The sequence below is a fragment of the Molothrus ater genome, chromosome 12, assembly GCF_012460135.2.
Source record: "Molothrus ater isolate BHLD 08-10-18 breed brown headed cowbird chromosome 12, BPBGC_Mater_1.1, whole genome shotgun sequence".
Taxonomy (NCBI): domain Eukaryota; kingdom Metazoa; phylum Chordata; class Aves; order Passeriformes; family Icteridae; genus Molothrus; species Molothrus ater.
The window spans coordinates 14,520,001-14,538,071 of NC_050489.2; the positions used below are offsets into that span (position 1 = coordinate 14,520,001).

Sequence of the window (18,071 nt, forward strand, 5' to 3'; positions counted from 1 at the left end):
TTAGAGCTATTAGTCTCAAGCAAATGTATGCAGCAAAAAATTTCAGCTGTGCCTCAACCATCCCATTTTTGGGTTGAACTGGGAATGTTAAATGCAGTTGTGGGATGGGGAGGTGATGGTCCCACTCCACTCTGTGCTGGTGCAGCCTCACCTCAAGTTCTGGGAGCAGATTTGGGCACCATAGTACAAGAAGTATCTAAGGCTGTAACAGAGCATCTAAAGGAGGCTGTGAGGATGGTGAAGGGTCTAGAGAGGAAGCCATGTGAGGAGTGGCTTGTTCAGCCTGGAACTAAGGATACTGAGGTCAGAGCTAATTGTGGGCTTCAGTTTCCTCAGGAGGGGCACCAGAGGGGCAACGCTGGCTGTCTGTGACCAGGGATAGAACCTGAGGGAATGGCCGAAGCTGTGCCATGGGAGGTTTAGGCTGGATGTTAGGGAAAGGTGCTTCACGCAGAGGGTGCTCGGGCTTAGGAAAAAGCTCCCCAGGGTTGCGTCACAGCAGGGCGGTGTCACAGCCCGTGATCTCATAGAACCCACAGAACGTTCGCTCAATGCCGTCAAAACTAGCACAGGCCGCCAAGGCAAGCCAGCGGTGTCAGGATGGCCGAGCGGTCTAAGGCGCTGCGTTCAGGTCGCAGTCTCCCCTGGAGGCGTGGGTTCGAATCCCACTTCTGACAGCTTGAATGTTTTTGCGGTACGCTCGCCTGTAATTAATTAGTTTATTGCTTTTAATTACGCGCTTTTGGTCAGTTTTGAGTTTTTTTTTTTCATTCCCGCTCCCGTCCGCCTTCCGCAGCTAAAAGCGCCCGCAGGCGGCGCAAAAGTAGCTGTCAGAAGTGGGATTCGAACCCACGCCTCCAGGGGAGACTGCGACCTGAACGCAGCGCCTTAGACCGCTCGGCCATCCTGACCTGCTGCGAGTTTCCTTTTTGCACCCGCCTCCCATCCCAGATCCCATCTGAGCTGTCGTGTTTGGTTACTCCTGGGATAGCCCCGGGCCCAGCTCTGAGCCACGGGCTGCATTAACGACCTGCGTGATGGGGTCCGGGCGCCCTGGGCGCATGACACCAAACTGGGAGCAGTGGCTGACCGTCCAGAGGGTCCTCCTGTCACCCGGAGTGACCCGGACCAGCCCGAGATACGGGCTGACAGGAATCTCCCAGGGTGGAGGCTGATGAGGCGCTACGCCGATTGCCCAGAGAAGCTGCGGCTGCCCTGTCCCTGGAAGTGTTCAAGGCTACGTTGGAATAAGTCCAAGGGCTTGGAGCAACCTGCTCTAGTGGAATGTGTCCCTGCATGGCAGGAGGCTGGAACGAGTTGCCTTAAGATCACTTCCAACCCAAATTATTTCAGGATTTAACAAGGAGACGCGTGTCACCCGGCCCCCCGCAGAGGAGCAACGTCAGGCACCGGGATGCGCCGGAGGCCACCGAATGTCCCCGGTGAGCACCGAGCAGGACACGGCTGCACGGAAGGTTCCGGTGCCCCGGGCTGCTCCAGCAGAGCATCGCCAGGATACGGGGAGCGGGCACTGTCACGGTGGGGGCCGCCCTTTGTCGGCGGTGCCCCGCTACGGGGACACGGCTGCACACCGGGAGCGCAGCGCGGCGCCGGGCGGAGGCTCCGCCGCTTGCCGGGGGCGGCGGGGCGGGGGCAGCGGCGGGGTCAGCCCGGCCGCCCCGGAGCCACCCGCGCCCCGCCCGCGGAGGGGCCGTGCCGGGGCCGTCCCGGGGCCGGTGCGCGGCATGGCGGGGCTGCCCGGCGCCGCCAGAGCCCGGAGCGCCTCGCCGGGCCCCCCCCCGGCCCTGAACGGCTCCTTCTTGCTCTCGCCGCTCGGGGGGCTGATGTGCGCCCAGGCCGTGAGTACCGGGGAGGGGGCGCGGCGCAGGGGGGAGGGCATCGCCCACTTGGGCGCTTTTCTTCAGCTGGAAACAGCCCGGGCTCTCTTCGGCTGCCACTCCGACCCCATCTCCGCTGTCTAATCTGGGTAATCTCCAACCCTAAGACAGTGCAGCCTCCTCTCTCCTCCTTCCCTCTAAAACCAGAGGAAAAATCAGATTCTCGTCCTCACTCCCCTTGCCGGTTGTAACTCCGCTCAGTGCCGGGTGGTTCCCAGTGCCAGGCACGGGCTGATCCGTGCGGGCATCTCCGCAGGGCACAGCCGATGGGTCGGGGGGTGTGGAGCCCGGTGACTCCAGGGGGGCTGTGCTGGGGGTGCCCCTGAGGTTCTCACACTCCCTGGAACACTCTCAGCTCTCCAGGTTGTCCTCCCCGGCTCTCAGAGGAGCCCAAGGGTCTTTGTCATCATATCGAGCAGCAGCATCACTGCCTGTTGCTTCAGCATCGGAGGCAGCCACAAGAATCTCCCGCTGGTGCTGTCCCCGGGACCGCGGTGCCGCATGAACACACGGGGGAGGGAGTTCGGCTGCGGACTGGGCCACTCGTGACCTGCCCACGGTGCTGCCCTGGGCCTGGGAGCCTGTTCGCTCGTCCCCTCTCCTCGGGGCAGCGTTGTGGGATGTGCCCTGAGCAGCCCTGTGAAACAGCTGGCGCAGCCCCGGCTCCTGGCTCCTGGCTCCAGATTCCAGCCCCTGGGCATGGCTGAGCTGGTGGTGGCATAGGGACAAACGCTCAGGGTAGGGGCTGGGCAGGATGCTGCTGCGGGTGCCTTGTAGGAGCGCCAGGAAAGAGAGATGGAAGCAAGGCCAGCAGCCGAGACCTTCCAGCTCTGCAGCTGCTCCCACCTCTGCGCTCAGCCCACACTGTTAAACCTTCCCCCTGCTTTCCCCCGGCAGCAGCTCACGCGTGCCACCTCCCACTCCGGCAGGAGCCCCCTGCATGTTTCTCCCCAGCACATATTTTGTGATCACGAGTGTTAGAAATGGATGTGACAGACAAGGAGGCATTGTCGGGGCAGCCAGGGCGTTGGATGCGGGCAGGACAAAGGCTGTTGTGTTCCTTCCGTGACAATGGGCGGTGCGGGCTTACACAGGGGCACCGCGGCTTTCCAAGGAGCCCTTCTCCTGCCCTTCCTGGAGTGAGGGGAACCCAACTGCTGTTGGTGCTGGTGTGCCTGGGCTTGTGAGCGATGTTCTGTGCTCCCCCTGCAGGAGCCAGCCCCTGAACAGGTTCCTCTTTTCGCCCCACAGGTGCTCGGTTTGCTGGTGTGGTCTCTCATCGCGGCCACAACGTATCACCTGCACGCGGCGTACGGCTGGGTGATGTTTGTGTCCCTCTTCTTCTGGATCCTAACACTCCTTTTCTTGGTGACTTACCTCCTGCAGCTTCATCAGAAGTTCTACATGGTCCCCTGGCCCCTCCTGGTGCGTAGATGAGAGGGAATGAGGGGGGATCCCAAGAGGGAAACATCTTGGAAAGGTAGTCTGGGAAGGCTTCAGTCTCTTCTGGGCTGATGGAACCAAGTCCCCTGCACTTTGCACAGTGACGTTGTTTCATTCTGCCCTTGAATTGCTTAGAAAATGCTCAAACCAGAAAGTCCTGTGTCAATCCAGAAAGTTACAGCCACCAACTGCTGCAGTTGTGGGTTCATCCAGAAACCTCCCAGCACAACCTGGGGAGCATTTAATGCGTTCTCCTGGGGAAAGGGGAGGAATGTGAACCCGAGCCTTTTGCTGCTGCCTTGCCCCAGCATGCTCGAGCCTGAGCCGAGACCTCAGGAGCTCCTCTTTGTTCCCCAGCTGATGATCTGCAACGCCGTGGCCACCGTGCTGTACCTCACCGCCTTCGTGACGTGCGCGGCCGCCGTGCAGCCCACGTCCTGGCGGCAGTGGGACTACAACCGGCGAGCCGCCGCCTCCGTGAGTACTGGCGGGAGGGAGGGCAGGGCCGCGGGCCGGGGCAGCCCCCGGCTCACACGGGGATGGATGTGTGCTCCTCTTCCAGTTCTTCGCCTGTGTCACCATGATCACCTACGGCGTGAGCACCTTCTTCAGCTTCCGCGCCTGGAAGGGGCTGGGCAGCAACGCGGCCACCAGCCAAGTGAGCGACCACGCGTGAGGAGGGGGCAGCAGAGCCCGGCCACCCCGGGGCCACCCTGCCCCGGCCTGTGCCAGGCTCGGAGCCTCGTGTGCCACCAGGGCTCGTTGTGGGAGCAGCCTGTGCTGGCAGCACTGGCTGACGTGGATGCTGCCCTGTGGTTTCTGAGGATGCTCCCAGCTGACGTGCCCACAGCACGACCCCACGGCATCGCCACGGGGACACGGACTCGCTGGGGCTGCAGCTCCTGCTCATCCCCGGGGCTCATCTGGATCCTCACCACAGCAGCTCCACTCAGGGGCCTCAGCCACTTTGGCACCGTGCAATACTAAAACTGACTAACCCAAGCCCAGGATCCCCTCTCTGCTCATTCACAGCTACAGTGTAAGTAATGTAATTAACGGGGTGCAGAAACAGTGGCAGAGCTGGAAGATGAGAAGTGAAGCAAGAGAAGCAGTCATAACTGCTCTTGTATTGATTTCTAACAATTTGAATAGAAATTTTATGCTTTAAATAAAAACATTCCTCAATCCAGCACTGGAGTCTGTCATGAGAAAACTTGTTTTGTGAGGAAGTAGCGCACACAGCAGGGTGGGGACAGCAGAGATGTCACTGCAGAGGTGGCTGTTCCTTTCCACTCCATGTGGGCTATGGAAGGAAAAAGGCCACAGGGTTCACCTCTCATTGCTTTATGCACACACACGCTCAGAGTGTGCAGCCAAGACCACAAGAACACCAACAAGGTGCCAAGACTTTGATCACTCCCTCTTCCTGGCTCAGCATCACACACTCCTGAGTTCACCCAATTTACCAGCAAGTCACTTTTGCCCATTAGCTGCAGGTCATTTTCAGAAATTACAATCAAGTCTGCAAATGCTCTGGGAACACAGGCAGGATCAGGGCCTCAGGAGAGGGAAGAACCACGCTGCTCCCCCTGTGCTGCAGACCACAAATTCACCTTTTGGGTGTTTGTCAGAATGAGAAGTGATGCCCAACCAGGCAGAGCAGCTTTTCCTTTCACACCCTCCTTGTACAAGGTAGTAAAAGCAGATTCAGTGAGTTCCAAAGCTGGTGCATGGTGAGCTGCACTGCAAATCTTACTGCATGCTCTGCAGGGGAAAAGTTTTACCAGGTTGTCTGCAGAGGCAGGATCAGGAAATGGAACTGCAGCGATGGAAGGTGAGAACTGAAAAGGAACTGGACACATGGCATTGGCCCATGACACATCTGCCTTTATTTGGTTGTCAGTGAGTAAATCAAGGGTCAAATTTCCACAGTTACGAATATATAGACATATATATATATATAACAGGAACAGTATGAAAATAAAATCAAAATTGATAGAAATTAACAGGGGAGGTCACTATTGAATTCCAAAATCTAGACAGAAAATTTACTTACAAACACTGATAAAGGACACAGGTCTCAGCCTTCCAAACTCTGAAATGTTCCAAATTAATTTAGTTAGCATTTCTCCAGAATCAACTGCATCACCAGGCAACTGAGGCTCCAGAATCCACATCTCTCTGGGAAGGATGTGACCAAAGAAATTATGTGCTGTCCCTATAAAGCAGCTGATGGCTGATCAGCATGAATTCTGCCTTGGCACCTTGTAAAAACCCTCCCTGCACACACTGACTTCTCAGTTAAAGCCACATCCCTGAGAACTGAGCATCTTTTACTGCCTAAAGCCAGACTGGATGGGATTGTGAGCAACCTGCTCTAGTGGAAGGGGGGTTGGAACTGGATGATTTCCAGTTAAGCAATGGTGCTGCAGGAACAGAAGGAATAAACTGTTCTCTGTGTTCAGCAGAGACAGGACAAAGAACAAGGAGCTCGAACTGCAGCTCAGGCACTTTATTCAGAGCGCAAAAGGCTCCCTGCAGCAGCAGCAGGGCACTGCAGAAAACTGCCCAGACAAACCACGGCAGCTTCTGAGAAGCTCCTGGAGAAGTGTGGGGAGAGCTGGGGAAGGGAAGGCTGCCTCTCACAGCCTCTTCCATACATTTGTACAAGGGTATAACAATTCCAGAAAGCTCTGATTTCACCTCCTGGAGAGGGACCCAGAGTCCCGGCCCGGCCCCACCGCACACCCACCGCCCTCACAGCGGCCGATGGAGCCGAGTCCCCGCCCCTCTGCCCCGGCCCCTCTTGGGAATCGCTGCCTTTCACCTCTGAAATTTGAATAGACCTCGCTGAAAATACAACAGAACTCCCTTCAGAATGACTTGTTTAATGGTTTAATGAAGTCACCACTAATGCACTGCTTAAATCCAGACTTCGGCCTTCTTTTTCCTAGAAACATGGGGAAAAAAAAGAAATCTGTGACTCCATGATGGTTTGGAATAAGCATTTCAAAAAATGAAACAGGCAATACATTTTCTGCTGCATCAAACCAATATAAAATTACATGTTAGTGGAACATCTGTGATTGAATGTGAACCCAAGAAGATTGTGCAGGAATCCCCGGGGGGAGGGGACTGTCACCCTGTCCATGTCAGAGCAGAGTCCTGCTCAGCCCTGGTTGGGAATGCTCTGGCTCAGGGATCTACTGAAATCTGGCTCCTGTCATTTGCCTCTCAGAGACTCCAGTCTGCAAATCCCAGCTGAAACTCCTCCTGATGCTGATACATGGACTGACTCTTTCTCTGCAGCCTGTCCCCATTTCCACAAAATTCACAGGGATGGGGAAGAGGCAGAGGCACAACCACAACTGTGACTCCTTTGCTCCTTGTCAAACAGGGCTGGACCAACACTGGAGAGCGCTGATTTTTATTTTGCTAGGAAAAACCTCATCCACAAATCTCAGCACTTTGTTTATTTCTCCAGCTGGCACAGAGAGGAGAAGAAAACAAATGAAAGAGGCTTAAAAGAATACTTTTGATAGACTAGAAATAAAAAATAAAATAAGATACTATAGATTCAGAATGGCCAAGGTGGAGAGGGATCTCTGGAGGTGATCTGGGCCAAGCCCCACACTCAAGCATGGTCACTCAGGACTGTGGCCAGACAACTTTAGAATATCTCCAAGGATGGAGACTCCACAAGCTCAGAGACTGTCACAGTGAAAAAGTGCTCCCTTCTGTTCATTTGGAAAACAATATTCACAAATGCAGGAAGTTCACAAAAGCAGGAAGAGCTGCTCCACATGCCAGCTTTATTAATGTTTTCTATAAATCATTAAATGTGCAGTTTGAGTTTAAAAAGCCACTCATTGAATTAATTTCTCTTTTGACTCCATTACAGCCTTTGATTAAATACTGTGACCTACTGTAGAAACTTCTCCTTGGCACTCTCAGGTGGAGCAACACAAAACCAACAGCTACTGTGACAATGAAAATAAACAATGTGAAATACTCACAGCTCTGTATTCCAAGAACATTTCTTTGAAAGCCAGAAAGTCTGTAAATGTGAGAAGCAGATCAAATATATCACCTGGCATTTCATCTTTGTGTTGTCTACAGAGAAAAAGAAGTTGGGGAATGAGAAAATTGTGTGAGGAAAATTTGTTATTTTAAAAATTGTACAAGGTCAAAAAGGACAAGTAGAATGATATCAGTATTTAAACAAGAATATTATTGCAGGTTATCATATAGCAAAACTGCAGCCAAATATTATCAAGCAGTATTTCCAATCCAACTCCATTGTTAAATTTATCTAAATCCAAGACCTATGAGTATCATATCAGTCCTTGAAAACCTGACCTGTTTATTTAAGAAACATTAAAAAATTAACCACATTCAAATATTTTAAGATACTCAGCTCCCAATTACACTTGATTTTCTTGTTCAAGGGGAAAACCAGTGATCTTTCAAAAATGATTCTTCAGGGAGCTGGTTAAGCTGAAATGACCCAATGCAAAAGCTGAACACAAACTAAACTCTTCTCTGGATGCTCCATATGAAAACTGCAATAAAGGAACTCAACAACATGACTGAAACACCACCAGGTTACTGAGGTGCCTGGAAGAGGTAAGACACACCCTTTTAAGGGTCTGGCTTCAAAGTGACAAGAAATATGAAAATCCTCTCAGTGCTCTCTGATTTCTCTTCCTACCCCTTCAAACCCAATATTTTTCAGCAGGACAATTCAGAAATTTACAGTTGCAGGACATGCTGAAGGCAAGAAAAGTGGTCAGCCACAGCCAGCATGAACACTTCTATTTTAACTTAAAGTGGAACCATTACCTAAAGGGAGAACAGCCAAAAACCTAAGCTTTAATCTAGATAAAAAGAACTGAAGGCACACAAGCCACTCCTCAACCAAAAGCAGAGCAGAGACTTACTGCAATGACACTGTGAAAGCAACCATATCAAACCCACGAATCCGATCAAGCAACTTCTCTTCAATGTATTTCTCTACTAAAGAGATCTGAAAAAAACCCAGACAAACCACCCCAGTAAGATCACAACAGTTTCAGAGGAGATTTCAAACAGCATCCTTACACTGACCCCTTCCTGACACTGCATGATCCTTACTGCAGATTCCTCAGGGGGTGTTGCTGGTTCTGTTCTCACACCAGCCCTGAGGCACAGAGCTGCACATTTTTTGCTGGAGATCTTGGGGAGAACAAACACTGACTGTTTGTATCTAGTAACAAATATTTGTATCAAGTAACAAATATTTTTCCAGCTCATTTAATGGTACTGAATAGTAGACTGGTCTAGTTTCTTGATTATGCTTTGCATGAAGAATGTGATTGAATTATCCAATACAAGAAATAAAACAACTGGAAAAGAAGAAACTTTGTTTGAACACATGCTAAACACATTATTTACTACAGCAATTGGCTAAATTTCTATTCAAGGGAGCTACACAATTAAAAAAAAAAAAAAAAAGAGAAAATTCACAAAAATTCACAAAATTTTCCCAATTGCACTTGATCTTCTTATTCAATGGGAAAACCAGTGATCTTTCAAAAACAAGCTATTCAGGAAGCTGGTTAAGCTAAAATGATCCAGTGCAGAAGCTGAACACAAACCAAACTCTTGTAATTCTAGAAAATTTTGTGTGAAACAATGAGAAAGGAACCTAAAGCTTCAGAAAAAACCTTTTTGCTCACAGATCATGGCTGTGCTTCTGAAGGAGACAGGAACATGTCTGGATCTGCTCCATGTAAGCCCAGGATTTTATAAAGGGAGAACTATATTAAAAAAAAAAAAAAGAAAAATAGGAAAAGGTATCTTACATATTCATTAAAAATGTCTGTATAGATGAGCTTGTTTTCTTCTGAGTCATCAAACTCCTGGTAGTGCTTCTCCAAAAAATTCCTCTGTATTAACTGGAAATCATCATCTGGGCCATGACAGAAAAGCAGCACGGAGTTAGGAGTTTTGTCATTCTTTCTGTCACACAAACCCCACATTCACTGCTCCTCTGCCTCCCTGCTGTAACCACAGAGCCCTGCACACGTGCAGAGTTCATCACATCAGCCTCACAGCTGCTGCCAAACCACCACTTCTGACCCATCTGTGAGAGAACAGAGGCTGATGGTGAAATATTAGCAAAACAGTCCTCCTGCTCTACATTTATTAATAGTTATTTATTCTCAACCTCTTTTTGCTCTGGCTCTAAAGTCAGCAAAACATCTGTATTTTTTATTAAGTGAATTCCTCTTTTCTACAAGAATTCTAAGGTTTTTTCTTTGAGTTTAAAAAATATTAGTGAAATTCCCAGATTGAATTTTCAATTGCCAAAGAATTTTTTTTCCAGTTGTGGAAGAAAAGAAGAGTAAAAATAAACAGGGTAGGTTACCATGGAATTCCACAAAACAGGTATAAATAAAAAGTTCACTTATGAACAGTGGTAAAGGACACCAGGCACAGCTTTCCAAACTCTGAAATGTTCCAAATTAATTTAGTTAGCATTTCTCCAGATTCAACTGCATCACCAGGCAACTGAGGCTCCAGAATCCACATCTCTCTGGGAAGGATGTGACCAAAGAAATTATGTGCTGTCCCTATAAAGCAGCTGATGGCTGATCAGCATGAATTCTGCCTTGGCACCTTGTAAAAACCCTCCCTGCACACACTGACTTCTCAGTTAAAGCCACATCCCTGAGAACTGAGCATCTTTTACTGCCTAAAGCCAGGCTGGATGGGACTGTGAGCAGCCTGCTCTAGTGGAAGGTGTCCCTGCCCATGGCAGGGGGGTTGAGTGATCTTTAAGGCCCTTCCAACCCAAATCATTCTGTGATTCTATGACCATCTTTGTGCTGTAGGGCTGGATACACACAAATAGGGTTCCCCATTCTTGCAGCTTTCAGTCCTGGAATAGAACCAACTCCCAGCCTGCAGCTCAGGCACTTTATACCAGAGTGCAAAAGGCTCCCTGCAGCAGCACCTGCAGCAGCAGCTGGGCACTGCAGAAAACTGCCCAGACAAACCATGGCAGCTTCTAAGAACATCCTGACAGAGATGTCAGGAGAAGTCTGGGCAGAGCTGGGGAAGGGAAGGATCCCTCCCACAGTCTCTTCCAAAAAAAAATCCCAGAAAGCTTTGATTTCTCTGTGAGATGCACAAGAATCTTTACTGTTTCTCTAAGAAGCAGGGTGCTGCAGTGATGCAGAGAATAATTTTCAAGAGTCACAAGCACACAGGAGAATTTTATGTATATTTTTACTACACTACCAGGTAGGAAAGGAAGGAAAGCCACCATGAAGCAGGCAGGGGCTCTGTATGTTGGCTAATTAACAGAAGAGCAGCTGGAAACATGTTTAACAGCCCTGTTGTTGTCTGTACCTACTTGCAAACCTTACCCATTATGATATCCTCCAGATAGCCAACAACTGCATCAAACTCATCAGAAGTGGTGGAGCTGAAAGCGAAAGAAAAAATATATATATTGACCACAGCAGAGATTAAAGTTAAAATTAAAAAGTGTCAACAAAAGCCTAAGTACAAATAAACAAATAAACCCAGTAATTACAAGATAACTGAAAAATATCCTACTTTCAATCTACAAAACAATCCATGGCACTGATGAGAAGATTGCTCCATGGAGATTCTCATCAGGCCTCTACTCTGTTTCTTCCCAGTAAGGTGCCTAATTGCAAGAAGGAATAAATGTTGTTTTACTGGCATTACTGTCAAGGTAATTCTAGTTCTGGTGCAAAAGAATGTAAAGAGTGTAATTAGAACAGCAAATTAAACCTTTTCCAACCCACAAATCCCAGCTGCTACCAGTTTCCCTTCTCTTTCCTGCACATGGTGATCACATGTAGACACTCTAGAGAATATTTTGAAATATTTGGTCTTGTGGAACAACTTAAACTGAGTGTATACACAAGTATTACATAACTGAAGAAAGGTAAATATTTTTATTATGCAAGAAATATCCTTATATGATATAAATAAATGGGATAATCTCCTAAAGTTATTCCATAATGAGCAAATATTAAACACCATTATGGATCTGAATTAATCCAGGGAAGAAATTTTTGGTGCCAGCATCAGGAGTCTGGATCTGTTATTGACGAACTTGTTCAGACACAGTAAATAATCCACAGGATGTCTTTGGCATTCACAGCTCTTTAGTGGGAGATGAACTCTTCCTATGTTCTCCCAGGGATCAAAGACAAACTTTTCTCACAAGTGAGGAAAAGAAGTCTCAAAGAAGCAGGGATATTTGTCTTTAAGGAAAAAAAATCACTTCGATCAGTGAAAGCACCACTTAAATTCAATTGAATATCTCTTTCTCATCAGTAAACAGAGTAGGATAGCCCTTCAGACTAAGTTTTGAAAATCTCATTAAAGTTACTTTGCCATTAGAGAATACTCCAGTGAAATTAATCCAACAGCAGTTTAGCCGACAGCTTAACTATAATCAGGCTTGCTCTGATCAGGAAAAATTAAGGGATCTTTAATTTAAAAAGGCATCTGCTCAGCGAGGATACCCTAGCAACAGCATTGCTGCTCCGGGGAGAGGAGCGGAGCCAGGGCCGGGGACAGCCCGCGAGAGGGCGGCACAGCCGAGCTCAGGGCTCCCCTTGGCATGCGCTGCCTTTGCCAGCGACAATTTCCACTCTCTTCCTCCCTACAAATAAATGCTACTGCTACTTCTGCAGCTTATCCTAACAGCAACAGAGAAAGTGTTAATTTAAACCCTGGTTTAAGTCTGTGCAAGTAACGGAATTTACCTGGTCCAAAAGAACCCGATTCCATCTCTTTATGCAACACACGGGCATCCACACACCTACAGAGACAAGAGCTCACCAACCCTGGGGTTTAACTGCCTGTCACCTCAAAATACCCAGACTGGGCCAGCACACTGTGCTGCTGAGGAAGCCCTGGCACTGGCCTTTGCTCAGAGTCTGGGGCTGAAAGAGTTAAATCCATGCATGCCAGAGGCACAGTCACACATTCCCTTCTGCCATAACCCTTGTGAGAAGAGTATGGCAGGCACTTGTGGGGTGAAGCAGCAGCTTAGCACCTGCCAGGGTGAAATTTGGTTGAGGTCACCTGTGGATGGGCTCAGTTTTAGGAGAACACTCAGAGGAAGAGTCTTCTCTCAGGATCAGTGACATAAGACAACAAACACTCTTGAAAAGGAGAAATTCTGAATTTCAAACAAACACCAGAAAAATCAATTTCCAGCCTTTACAAGGCTTGCTCTGATCCCTCAGCACAGCTACCCGGTGCTATACTGACCACAGTGATATTTAGTTTGACTTCACCTAAGCTCTGTACTGATGTTATTCCCTCTTGCAGCTTTGCATTCTGCACCTTTGTTCTCTTAAGAGGCAGAATCTGCTAAAAAGCGTGGTGTAAATTCATTCCTGTAATTATTTTCCTATCAATATATTTTAATTAGCAATTAGCTTAGTGAAATCTGACACATGAGAATGCAGCATACTCACGTGGCTACACCCAAACTTTCTCCATCAGAAGTCTCCATTGTTCCTGCCTAGCCAGAGTGGAAGAGATGTATGTATCAGCTGTTAGTGGTTATTTCTTCTTTTTGACCAAAGTGCTAAGGAATAACATGACTTACTGTTAATACAAATCAATTGCTGAACTGCCATACATTTCCTGAAGGGCAAATCAGGAGACAAATTTTAATTCTTAAACACTTAAATTCCAACATCACATTCTTCCAAAATGATTACTACTGTTTTTTTGTAATAACCCAAATAATCCAGAAACTTTCTCTGTCTATTCAGAGAACAGGCTCAAAATACAACCAGACCCTATAAAAGGGTTTTGGGTCACCTCTACATCTTTTCTCCTGAAACATCTCTGACTGACCATTATAGAAATGAAACCAGATAAGATAAAAGTGCCACCCTGCCCCAGTGTGTCCCAGACCAGGCTTTGGACAGCGATCCCAGGGGCTGTGTCTGGGCTGGACACTCGGCCCAAGGCTGTAAGTGGGCACTGGGAACAGGGCACAGGGCACATCGGGGACAGCGCACCCAGGGGACAGAGCACACCGAGGACAGGGCACAGCGGGAAGGGGACACACCGGAGACAGAGCACACGGGTCCCCGGGGCCGCTGGCGATGGGATCCCGCTGCTCCCGCCGGGCTTCCCCCACCGCCGGCCCTCAGAGCAGTCCCGGGGCATCCCCGCGAGCCCAGCAGGAGCCGAGCGCGTCCCTCGCCTCCCCATCCTCAGTCCCGGCGAGGGCGGGCACAGCCCTCCAGCCCTGCCCCTCCCCAGGCACCCAGCCCGCCTCACTCCCTCCCGCTCCTCAAAGGGACCCAGGGCAGCGGGCTATCACCGTCCCTCTCTGCACAAGGCGGTGCCATCCCGCCGTTCCCGGGGCGCCGGCCCCGTGTCCCGCTCCCGCGGCCCCGCGCCCCCGCCCGCACCCACCGCCCTCAGGCCGGCGCGCAGCCCCCTCCCCTCGGGCCGTCTCCTGGGGAACGCGCTCTTCCGCCCCGCCCGTAGCCAATCACAGCGCGGCTCCGGCCCACCGGGCCCGCCCCCGGACCGCTCGCCCAATCAGAGCGCTCGGGGGGGGGGCTGCGCGGGAAGGCGGCGCAGCCGCCATGGCGGGTTGGGGAGCGCGTCCTGCGCTGGGCCGGGCCCTGATGGGGAGACAGGAGACAGCATTATTTGCTGTTAATGCAGCGGCAGAGCGGGCTTCCCCTCAGAGAGCAGAGCTCCGAGAGCTGGGGACAGCCACCAGCTGCTGCAGCCCAGTGAGCAGCGCTATGACCTGGGAGCCCCGGCACCAATGTCCCACCCGAGCGCATAGCGCACCTAGCCGAAAAGGAATTAAAGAACAACAAACAGCCTTCAGGATGTTTTTATTGTTGAATGGACAACTTTGCTACAATTCATTTGCCCCTGTGAGGGCCTGTGGAGTCGGCCCCTCCCGTCCCTGTCCCCAAAGCTCCGGGGGTGCAGGGAGCGGGGGTGACAGCGCACTGCTCACGGAGCACCCGGCCTGACAGCAATGGCCCCGGCCTGCATGGCGGCACACAGCCGGGCCCAGGGTACAGCCTTTCCCTTTGTGAAATGAACAGGACAGTTCTCTGCAACACAGCTCCCTCCTCCGCCACCGCTGGCTCCCTCTGCCCAGCACCAGCTGCATGGAAGACGGTCTGGGGCAAAATTTTCCAAAGCAATTCACATCTTTTCCGTAATACAGGCACTTAGTCCCATGTCCACAAAGGCAGCGAGGCTCTAAAGTCACCTGCATTCCAAGGGGACAGCAGATGCCCAGAAGCCATTGTGGACTTGGGCCTGAAGACCTTAATCTCATACAGCAGTTGATACAAATTAGGAGTCCTAGGCACTTCTGAAAATTTTACCTCAGTTAATCCTGGCCAGGGAAACCAAAGCCCTGAAATTACTAGACTCTATTAAGGCAGAGTTCAAAATGGTTCTGTCCCACCTCTTCCCCTAAAGTATGATTTGTAACTTTGTACCTTAGGGATAAAAACTCATCATTGCATTTGGAAGCGCTTAGAACTTCATTTCAAATGATTCTGAATTTTTAACACCCTTGTGGCAGTGATGGAGCTCACGTTTGCTCACTGAGCTGGAAGGGACTCAGCCCTGACTGAAAACATGGATACAGGAAAACATTGTAAAGTACACTCAGCAAGGAAATGAGATCCCTGTGGCACAGATTTGCCAGCCTGACTTAAATCAGACCAGGTATCCAAGGTGGAAGAGAATCCACATTTTAGCAAAAACACTAACCAGCACTCTGCTGCTGGATTCAGTCTACATTTGGACAAAAGTCAACATGAAAATGATGGACAGAACTTTCCTAATTCACACATCTCTGGATGAAGTTCAGCACCCTTGAGTTAGCAAAGGCAGAAGGTGAAAGGAGTTGCTAGAGAGCTGGGTTCTGGGACCTGTGTGCAGAGCTCTCAGCTCCTGCTGAGGTCTGTAGGAAGCCAGAGTGCTCAGCAGGCTCCGCTTTGTTAGTACTTCATAGTACAATAAAGATAATAAGTGATTTTAAAAATAAGCTACATCACACCATGAGAATTCACTACAACAGCCTCTGCTGCTGAATCACTGCCAAGAAGTGGGATGGTTTTGGTGGAAGTTGTGTGTGAATTAGTAAAGTTCTACTATACAGATAGATATTTTTAAAAAATCAACCGGTGCAAGACTTGGAAGAGACCGAGTCATATCCTCAGTTGGTGCAAAATAAGCAGAACTCCATCTATTTTTGTGCTACTTCACTGACACCAGCTGTGAACCCTGATTCCTTGTAGAAACCTAGTAAAAGTCAAGAGCTGCCTACTGAAGTGCATCCTTAACATACAAACATCACAAATGTGTAATTAAAGTGGAGCAGAGATTCCCACTGTATGATCCCTACCAAAAATAGGAAGTGTGGCCCCAAACCTGCTCAGAGCAGGACTGACAAGTGGCAAGCAAGGTGCATTTTTAAGGAGTTAAGAATAAGACTGAAATTGCTATCCAAATAACCTTGTTTTAAATAAATGGGTCCAGAACTCTTCTCTAATATTTTAAGATATATTCACTTTGGAAAAATTGAGCTAACTTTCAAAAACAACACTGATTAAAAAAGATGTTCAATGATACCTTAAAAAATACCCAGAATATCAAATTAATTCCAGTCCAGCATTATAATTAGTTAAGAATACCTCCTGAAAATTATAACCTCACAAAAAAATGTGGGTACCGAAGTTAAAAGTATCAGAAACATTATGTACTTGAAAATACCACTGATCTTTTAACATTTAAAAACAAATCAAAACATTCTTTGGAATCACCAAGTTATTAAAACCTGTGAGTTTCTCTACAGTCTCCACACTGTCTTTTCAATCAGTCTGTGTACAGATTCAGTCTTTGAGCAGTTTACTATCGGAAAATACAGAGTCTCTGACCAGCAGGAGGCTACATTAAACAGGAAAACATTGGCATTCTCTTTTTAGCACTGACTTCTGCCAAAAATAGAGACTTTCGAGCACAAGACAGCACAGGCCCTGTTTTAGGAAATACTTGTTTTCTCTTCTTTTCTAAAATGCATTGTATGTGTACTTCCAGTGCAAATTTTTTCAGCACTTGCGACAGGCAAGAAGGAAAAGGGGAAGAAGAGACAACTCCCTCTGCTCTTGCTCGGAGGAACCAATAGCCAGAGCTCCTGACTGCTGAATCCAGCTCCCATCGCTGGCAGCTGGGAAGAGCTTATTAAAGATTTCAGTTTTAAGATAAACAGATTACAGGTTAGCATGAAATCTGGCCGTGGCTATGGTTCTATGTGCATAAGGATTGGTTAGAGATGCTTTCCCCTTTCAGTATTGGTTGGAGTTCTTTAAAAACAAGTCTGTGGTGTTTCTCCACGTGTGTCATGAAATGTGAGAGATCTGTCTGACTCGGGTTTGTATTTCCTGTCGACACAAAGGGCAGGTCTCCAATTGCAAGGCACACTCCATGCACAGGTCACTGAAGGAGAAGAAAAACCAGTTAAAGCCTGCTTTTACAGTACGAAAAACTAATCAACAACAACAAAATAACACTAAGCAGTTTAGTCAGCCTGCCAGAGGCACAGTCAAGTCCCTCGGTATGGAGATTAGGCCTAGCAAGTCAGGTGTGGTGGATCCATTTAGAGGAGCTCCTGCTGCTCAGCATCTCCTAGACCTGCAGCTGCTCAGGATCCCACTTCCCTGAGCTCATTAATCCTTGCACTCACTCTGGTCTGGAGAGCAGCAGCCCCAGTGCCCTGCAGCAAATTCTCCAATCCAGGCACATCTCTTTTTAACTTTCCAGCATCTAGACACATGGCAAGACTCCTTCCATGAGTGCTCTAAAACTCTAAGGAATTGGACTTAACTGGATTCAGTTCCCAGTAGGCTGCGTAAAGGCAGCAAAGTGCTATTATGGTATAACTCATACTGCTGGTTCATTTTTAGCTTTTAGAGGAATTTGTGACTTGAGACAATCCATTTGTTGAACATTTAATGAGTATATGACTATATTATGAATTTTCTGCTCTCCTCACATGATCTGGATTTCACAGCACCAGTATCAAGTACTAATCAGTAAAGTCTTTGACATCAGGGAGATAAGACTCAGTAGCCCAGGGCAGCACACAGATGTAGCCTCTGTACTTCCCCAAATACACAATCAGGGGTTCCATCTGCTCAGGTCTAAGATGAGTGGAATAGTGGGAATACTGTGTTTAACCTCTACACATCACATCCTTAAAAAGAAGGAAGGTTATTTCCTTTATCCTGGGGAGTCAATCAAGATGAGCAGAGACTGCATATGGCCTCATCCAAGCTGAGCATCACACACACATTTCATATTTCTTTGGATTTGGGGTTTTTAAGGTTTTACCTGTGTCCACATGGCCTGAGTTCTGTGTCTGCTACCTCATCACAGCAAAGTGTGCAGCAGTTCTCTCTGATACTCACTTGCTTCAGCAAAGCCAGGCGCCTGTGTCTGAAGGGAGAGAGACACAGACCCCCCAAGCATTAATTTGGCTCAAAGCAATTGATTCAAAACTATTCTGAGAATTGCATCAAGGCCAACATAACACTTATAGCAGTGCTGTATCACACTGCTGATAAACATCAATCACAACTGCCCACAAAGAAAAGGCTTAACACACTCAAAGATCTGCAAAACAGTCTGATT

General features: G+C 48.6%; 3 protein-coding genes and 2 non-coding genes across 10 annotated transcripts in view; 2 read left to right on the forward strand and 3 right to left on the reverse strand.

The window, feature by feature from the left end:
• The first annotated feature begins 594 nt into the window (after positions 1 to 594).
• TRNAL-CAG (transfer RNA leucine (anticodon CAG)) lies at positions 595 to 677 on the forward strand. The gene has a single exon. It is a non-coding gene; the product is annotated as a tRNA-Leu (tRNA).
• A 151-nt stretch (positions 678 to 828) lies between these two features.
• TRNAL-CAG (transfer RNA leucine (anticodon CAG)) lies at positions 829 to 911 on the reverse strand. Its single transcript has one exon. It is a non-coding gene; the product is annotated as a tRNA-Leu (tRNA).
• Positions 912 to 1,729: 818 nt separating this feature from the next.
• PLLP (plasmolipin) lies at positions 1,730 to 4,530 on the forward strand. The gene is made up of 4 exons (XM_036390311.2): positions 1,730 to 1,859; positions 3,150 to 3,323; positions 3,699 to 3,818; positions 3,904 to 4,530. The coding sequence occupies exons 1-4, from the start codon at positions 1,746 to 1,748 to the stop codon at positions 4,015 to 4,017; spliced, it is 522 nt and encodes a 173-aa protein (XP_036246204.1). The 5' UTR covers positions 1,730 to 1,745; the 3' UTR covers positions 4,018 to 4,530.
• A 1,679-nt stretch (positions 4,531 to 6,209) lies between these two features.
• ARL2BP (ADP ribosylation factor like GTPase 2 binding protein) lies at positions 6,210 to 13,868 on the reverse strand. 6 transcript variants are annotated; one of them, XM_036390662.2, is made up of 8 exons: positions 13,812 to 13,851; positions 12,988 to 13,025; positions 12,854 to 12,900; positions 10,754 to 10,812; positions 9,185 to 9,291; positions 8,282 to 8,367; positions 7,358 to 7,454; positions 6,210 to 6,291 (listed from the first exon to the last, which is right to left on the reverse strand). In XM_036390662.2, exons 3-8 carry the CDS (start codon positions 12,889 to 12,891, stop codon positions 6,229 to 6,231), a joined length of 450 nt encoding a protein of 149 aa, XP_036246555.1. In that variant the 5' UTR covers positions 12,892 to 12,900; positions 12,988 to 13,025; positions 13,812 to 13,851; the 3' UTR covers positions 6,210 to 6,228. The 6 variants fall into 6 exon arrangements, with proteins under 6 accessions (XP_036246555.1, XP_054372165.1, XP_036246553.1 ...); XM_054516190.1 differs by lacking the exon at positions 13,812 to 13,851 and adding an exon at positions 13,721 to 13,745 and having other exon boundaries at positions 12,988 to 13,024; XM_036390660.2 differs by lacking the exon at positions 12,988 to 13,025 and having other exon boundaries at positions 12,854 to 12,966; positions 13,812 to 13,868.
• Positions 13,869 to 14,231: 363 nt separating this feature from the next.
• Positions 14,232 to 18,071, reverse strand: part of RSPRY1 (ring finger and SPRY domain containing 1) — a 36,190-nt gene continuing 32,350 nt past the window's right edge. The window contains exons 16-17 of the mRNA XM_036390486.1: positions 17,772 to 17,876; positions 14,232 to 16,877 (exon numbers count right to left, since the gene is read on the reverse strand). Of these exons, the coding sequence (XP_036246379.1) occupies positions 16,781 to 16,877; positions 17,772 to 17,876 (202 nt within the window). The 3' untranslated portion in view covers positions 14,232 to 16,780. The remainder of the gene's footprint in view (positions 16,878 to 17,771; positions 17,877 to 18,071) is intronic.